Source organism: Lepisma saccharinum, chromosome 1, assembly GCF_977018435.1.
Source record: "Lepisma saccharinum chromosome 1, izLepSacc3.1, whole genome shotgun sequence".
NCBI lineage: Eukaryota > Metazoa > Arthropoda > Insecta > Zygentoma > Lepismatidae > Lepisma > Lepisma saccharinum.
The window spans coordinates 10,639,475-10,646,859 of NC_139229.1; the positions used below are offsets into that span (position 1 = coordinate 10,639,475).

At 37.2% G+C, this 7,385-nt stretch overlaps 1 protein-coding gene across 3 annotated transcripts in view; it reads right to left on the reverse strand.

Annotated features, from left to right (window-relative positions):
• The window catches only part of LOC145992654 (V-type proton ATPase 116 kDa subunit a 1-like), a 76,807-nt gene extending 69,844 nt beyond the window's left edge, over positions 1–6,963 (reverse strand). For all 3 annotated transcript variants that reach the window (XM_083129043.1, XM_083129027.1, XM_083129034.1), the window contains exons 1-3: positions 6,724–6,963; positions 4,415–4,591; positions 1,926–2,054 (exon numbers count right to left, since the gene is read on the reverse strand). In XM_083129043.1, coding sequence (XP_082985169.1) covers positions 1,926–2,054; positions 4,415–4,591; positions 6,724–6,840 — 423 coding nt within the window. In that variant the 5' untranslated portion in view covers positions 6,841–6,963. The remainder of the gene's footprint in view (positions 1–1,925; positions 2,055–4,414; positions 4,592–6,723) is intronic.
• Between the last annotated feature and the right edge of the window lie 422 nt (positions 6,964–7,385).

Genomic DNA, 7,385 nt, shown 5'->3' on the forward strand with positions numbered 1-7,385 from the left:
CTGAGCTACCCAAGCATGTATTGCTGGTTGATAATTACCAGCATTTCCACAATTTCAAGCCCTATATAAATGAAGAGTTTTAAAACTGGCCAAGACTTCACTACTTTGCTGGCCTTTAACAATATGTACCCAATCTCTACTCTCAAATATGACTCTCTCATACTTTTGTCATTCATGCACTCCCCACACCTGAACATTTGCTCCGAATAATTTACAAAACCATCTCAGTCAGATTCTTCGAAACGTGAGAAGCTATTGAAAATTTAAGTCTAAAAAATAATGTATCTCAAGAATAAATAGAAATCTGAAACTCTTTCTTAAAATTAATGAAGACATATCAACTAATACAACCTTAGTTATTAGCCATGCACATGCTTATAAAATGTCACTAAAATTAACAATTGTCTTGAGGAGAAACGGGTAACTTTTGAGAAAATTACCAACAATCTTACCTGTATATTGAATAAACCTAGCGAAAAAATCACTGTTACCACACATGCTTAGAAAGAATTTAATAAACTTCACATATAATGCTGACACCTGATAAATTCTACTAATTGAAGAAACAATTATGCATAAATGAATGATCAAAATGTATAGTGTTAAAAATACACTGGTGTAGATAGATATTTTAGCATTGAGAAAATCAGCATCTACACCCTAATATGTAAGAAAGACATTTTGTAAATGTTGAGTAATGGATGCTGAAAGAATATCTTCGAAAAGGGAGAGTTGTAAACATGCAAGATGGGACAATTACCACTATGAATAAGTTTGAGATTAGTGTGTGGGGGAAATTGCATAACAAATCCTAAAAGAATGTCTCCAAATGTCCATGAAATGAAAGTAGCAACACTATGAATGCAACGGTTTGCTGCTAGTGATTAAGTCTCCATAAGAGCCTGTCTACCATCATATAATCATGTATTCACCATACTCTCCTGACTTTGCAAGGTTCATTAATCTTCCCACTAGCTGAAAAACGTGTTGCAAATGAATGCAATCACTATTATAGAAATGAAAATATGTGTAAACTTTGATAAACATAAACATATTAAAGATTCTCAGTCTGCCTTTATATGTCCTTCCCATAATATTGCGTAAAGAAAAAAGAATAAAACTAGAAATTTGCCTATTATATAACGGAGCTTTTGGATTGAAATGGCAAGTAAAGAAAGACAAGGAACAAGTCACACTGTACCCCCTCAAGAATTATGTTGAAATTTTTCATGTTGCATGCAATATAAAATTGGAGATATTTCATCCCAAAGTATAGCATGCAGAAGTAAAAACCTGCCTTTCGCTGCTTTTTATTAGTAAAAACCATTTGTAAGCACACTAAAACAGTGAAACAAAGCATTGGTAATCGGTATCAGCTTCAAACCTAGAGAGGTAAAATGATAACTTATGCTGTGGAATGTCGTGTTGGGTGCTTTATTCAATTTCAAGAAGCCTTTGGTCTGTTCTGTTTCATGGTAAGGTAAGACGCTAACGTAAGATGCACTTTACTTCACAATAACACATTTCCACAAGCTAAAAATGTTCATAATGTAATCTTTATAAATCATGCAACATATTTTACTTTTTCTGAAGGGGTACTGTAGAATCCATGTGGAAAATGTCCAGTTCAAGAAAACACGCGACTGAAACATGTGCAACTTATGACACTGACACAAAAGGTTGCATTTATTTCTGAATGCTTGTTCCCAAGTGACAAGTAACTGGCCACTCCACTCTAGAAGCTCCCTTACAGTAGCTAGATATGAAAAACAGCATTTGAATAATGAAAAAATTATAATAGACCAACCAATAATGAGAATCAAGTGAAAATATTCCAAAAGTAACTAACCCTACAATCAATCACATATAGCTATAACAACCACCATATTATTGTCACTTTTATATAACAGTGTGGTAATACGTACCTCATCGAAGAAAACCTGCGTCTTCCGTAGGATATGTTTTAATTCAGTAAGTTCCAAGAAATTCCTTTTCAGGGCTTCCGCATTCTGATTAACTTCCCTCAGCTCATTTTCCAACTTCTCAAAAGTAGCCTACGGCAACAGCAGAACCAAATATGAGAACATTTTTACAAGAATTTACATAAAATTCTCAGTTTATATACGTGCCAACAATCTTTGGGTAAAATAGTGCTTTCCACTGCTAACACAGCAGATGTTTCCCAAACCACAGTGGTTAGAAAGTTGGCATACTCCCCTTTATTTTTGACACTACGATGGTTATGGTTGAATGCTTGATATGGACACATACCCAGTACTTTAAAGCCAACTTCTGCACCACCTTCTGGCACACTTCATGTTGCAAGTGTGTCATTACCTAAATAAGATATTCCCTGGACAGAGATTCTGAAGGTTACCCAGCTCCCTTAACCTAATTTCAAAGAAGTCCCACATCTCTGGATGTTCATAAATGAGAGTCTCAAATAAATCATATCACACAATAGTGTTACGAGCAGTTGTGAAAGATGCCTTCACGTATACGTGACCAGGTCTGAGGAGCTTGCGGAATTTGAAAGCAAAACATTTGCCAGAACATGGCGCAGAATTAGGTTGTGCTACGAAAATGACTGTCTCCATGCCAATGTTCTGGACCCTTTAATTGAAGTAAATTTGAAGCTTTCTGAAAGTAATTAGCACTGTTTACAAAAAAATCCTATTTACCAGCCAAAAAAAAAAAAGCCATCTCAAGCAAATATATCTGCTTCCCATCGACAGGGCAGTCCACAGACTACTACTGACACATGGCTTGAAAGGGTGTACACCATACATGTGACCTAGATGGCAAGATCAGTAAATGAAAGACTGGTTGCAAGAGAAGAATCATACACAAGTGAAAAACCATTCTCAAGCAAACACACAGTAAGTAATTGCTAAAACTTCAAAGTATGTGTTAACAGTATTAAAAAGAAATTTAACCATGATGAAATCTGAATTAAACCGTCCGAACTTGGGCTGTAGTAACAGTTCTAGTCCTTGCAACATCCTGGGAGTCTGCTGACCACAGGTTTAAGAACCATGGACATAGAGGATGAAACTGGTAAGAATTAAAAAAACAAAAGCACAAACCACTGCATTATCAAGCATTTGAATGCAGACATTGATATTTGCAGCATGGTGATCTCTTACATCTGTATGCGATCCCCAGTTAAGAGTACGGTATGCAGCTTATGGCAACATTCTTGCCTATTGGTGCACAACAAATTAGGATTTCCATCATGCACTGAACATTTGCCGTAGTGTATACTGCAACAAAATGTAGTGAACCCCTTCCTCTGGCCCAGAATTTTTGAGAAAAGAACGTCAAAGGCAGGAAACTATGGCAAAATGAGGGCAGACTACTAAAAAAAAAAAGTACATGTAACCCCTTCTCCCCTTTTGAAAATCCTGGGCATGCCACTGCCAAATTTTACCTGCATATTCACCACCTCCTTTCTCTCCACACCAAGTGTTCGTAGAGAGTGGCAACAGTCAATAGGTTGTTACCACCCCACCCCATCCCCAAAACATGGATATCACAAGAAACTAATACATATTTGTAAGATGTATCTGGATTGAAATAGAAAATAACATTACATTTCCAATGCTTGGTGCATATACATTCTTTTCTCTTCAAACTACTAAAAAAACACTCATTTGGGGGTGGTGATGTCAAAAGTAAAAGTGCACGATGCCAGGGGTCCCACATTTGAACTACAATGTTTGCAAGTGTCCCTTCATCAATATCATCACTCATCTTCATCTTCGCGATTAGCCAGAAGGGGCAGAAAAGCAAAGTAAAATAAATCAATCAATCAAAAGACCAAGTTCCTTTTGTTTTATCGAGATTTCATCATCCTACGAATGCAATTTTTACATGGATTTCAATTTACTTCTGTTAACACATACTGCAGAGTTTTGGTGATTACTTGAGATTTTGATCAATATATGCTTTCATGGTTAGGTTAGGCAGGTCAGGTTTGGTTCTCCTAACATTAAAATAAAGTCCCTAAATGCATTCTACTATCCCTAAATGCATTCTACTAAGGTCCCAATTTACTTCTACATTAATTCACACTAGTCTACGATACTTATTAAGAGTCGCTTGTCAATGGAAAATACGTTGTCCATGGGAAGCATGCATGCTTGCATCAGGTAATTTTTAAGTTGTTTTTTTTCAACATAAATAACTTTTTTCGAAATCCAAACAGCACTCATTACTTTAAGGAAAGTTTAAATTTCGTGTGACAATGATTGTCAAAATTTTATGATAATTAGCCTTCCTGCTGGGAGAATTTGAAAAACATCAGGAAACTCTTTTGAGACCACCTATAGTAACAGTTTTTTGCTTCAGTTGCAAGGAGGATGAAGATTACACTTGGTTGCAACTACTCCAATGACTAGAGAAATGATCTTACCTCTAAATCGATCATCTCCCTGGGTTGTGGTGCTTCTGGGTTCTCCCCAGTGTCCAGCATAGGGATCCCATCCCTCTTAATCTCCTTCTCCAGGTAACGAAGCTTCCGTTCCATTTCATCACAACGCCTCACTTCATTCACAAACTTCCTCTGGAATGCATTCACATCAGGATTCAGCTGCGGAAATAAGGAAATATTCAATTATCAGTTGTATCGAGTTATAGCCTTTACTGCAAGAATATAGCACTAATGATAATTTACAATGTATGTCAAAATTTTACTAACAGGCCTTGGAATATTTGTAATTTTTATTCCATTGTATGCAAGATGATCATTATCTCTGTAAGCTAAAAACTGAAAATGCTCGGAGCGATTTTACAATACTGGGAATTTCTCCGTTTTGTTTGAAATTCGGCATACTCACTAATATTGGCCCCCTAATCACGAATCTGCAGTTAAAAAATTTGGCGCTCACACGTAGAAATAGCAAAATATTCTAAATTAAGTTCTTATTTCTACATCCTCGATTTCCAAATTTCCCACCGATTCCGGGCTCCGCCCCTGGGGTAATTGACATACCGCCCCCAACTGCTAACACGGCCCCACCTCCGCTCCGCTACGGCTCCCCGGCTTTTTCTATAGAGTCCCTGTTAAAGGCATGTTAGAAATTGGCCAGCTTCACCTGCCCCCAAATAAGCGCCAAATTTATACGTGAGCACGAAATTTTAAGTGCAGATTCGTGATTACGAGGCCCAAATTAGTAAGTATCCCAAATTTCAAACAAATTGGATAAATTCCCTGTATTGTTAAATTATACCTAATTGTGAACCATTGACCCTAGCCCCACGAACCATTGATGTGTGGTTAGGTTAGTTTCGGTTAGGTTAAGCAAACATAGTTCAAATTTGGGGTTTGGTGTCATGGTAGTATCAGGAATATATATATTTGCTTGTGAAACAAAAAATTTCGCAAAAATCGATGGTTTCCATTCTGAAAACTAACTTCTTTTAGCTTATTTTGAAATTTCTAGAAGTTTCCGACAACTTTTAACTTCAGATTCGTGATTAGGAGGCCTCAATTAGTGAGTAGCTATGCCAAATATTAAGAAAATTGGCGAGGGGTCCGGTCATATTAAGTCGTTCCAAACACAATCTTCCTCGCTGGTGTTTGGAGGGTCACGTGCCCAAGAAATGAAATCATATGTGAAATAAATACATTTTTCAGGAATGGAGAGTTTGGTAAGAATTGACAATATAGAGAAAGTCTCCAATTTTGTTAATTTTCGGTATGCTAACTAATTTTGGCCTCCTAATCACGAATCTTGTAAAAAACCGGGGGTCACATCTGGAAATTGTACATTTGATGAAACATTGTTCGTTAGCCCCACAAATCATTGACGTTAGCCCCAAAAACCATCCACGGGTAGCCCCACAAACCATTGACGTTAGCCCCACGAACCATTTACATGAGGTTAGGTTACGCCTGTTAGGTTAGGTTCCATTAGCATTCACTTCACCCCTAAATTGATCGATAAAATAGGGTTCGTACTAAAATTGAACATCATGAATCATTTTCTTGTAAAACAAAGGCAGGAGATTACATTTTCGTTCGTAAAACTATGTATATGCACCTACACAAAAAAAAATTCAATCGGCTTTTTTTCAAATTTCCAGACGTGATCCCCGGTTTTTTACAACAGATTCGTGATTAGGAGGCCAAAATAAGTTAGTACCGAAAATTAACAAAATTGGAGACTTTCTCTATATTGTCAATTCGCTCAAGTCTCCCTTGTTCCCCTCCGGAAGCCCACAGATGTATTCAACACTGCTTCAAAAATGTATAATCAGCTGTGGAAAAGGTAATGGGAGGGCGAATGGGCATATCTTTTTCACTTATTTTTTCTTCAACTTCCTATGCTTTTTCAAGGATTAAGATTGCACCGGTAATAGACCAATTGTCCTCTACACATTTGTATCAGTTTTTCAGAATCATTACCTAAAACGGATTGAATAAAGATAGTGGGACACTTTGCACACTAGCCTATTACCTTTCCACACATGCAAATTCTCAAACGTATAGCATGAAGTAACCTTTAATAGAGAGATAGTGCATGTTATTACCAGAAATTAGGTTACATGAACGTAACAAGGAAAGTCTACCGCAATGGTATTACACAAATCAATTTTTCTACAACCCAATGAACTAAAAAAATGTTCCTGACTTACACCAAGGTGTCAACTGCGATACAAATAATATATTATACTGATATTACAGTAACATGAGCAATATATGAATCATAGAATACTTACATCACGAAATTGTACTAATCCTAGTTCTCCCAGTTCCGAAACACACGCATACGCTGCTTCACTTTGCAAAAATAATTGACATAAAGTCATTTCCTCGCTTCGAAATAAGGACCCCATTTTGGGTCTTTGAGATCCTGAGATTCAATGCCACAAAATGATATACTTTTTATAGAGCTAAGCGATAACGAAGTCGTCCTGTTTTCGGCAGCAGGCGAAGAAGTCAGGTGATTCTTCTGCAAAGACTCGTGACGTCATGTAAGTTATCATAGTTGTCAGGTAAACAACTGCAAAGTACGATAAATAACACTAACGGTCCAGATATGACAAATGAAAGAAATGTCCTACTCATTAACCCATTTGTGCATAAAATAGACTAACAGGCAAGAACATACTCTATATCACACTTTTTTTTTTTGAATGGAGGTACGTACGTGTTTCCTCAGAACATACTTCTACTTACGAAGCCAATGTCCGTCGTCGCCTTGCAAGGGATCCCGGGTTCGACACCCGCCCGATGGAGACACATAGTGATTCGGATCCCACTTTAAAATGTAGGTCCAGTCCCGATTAGCCTTACTGTGCATAAAGTGGACTTTATAACACCAATTGAACCAAGTCAAACCGAAGCCAATGTAACTGGCCACGCCCACCAATTGTATGTA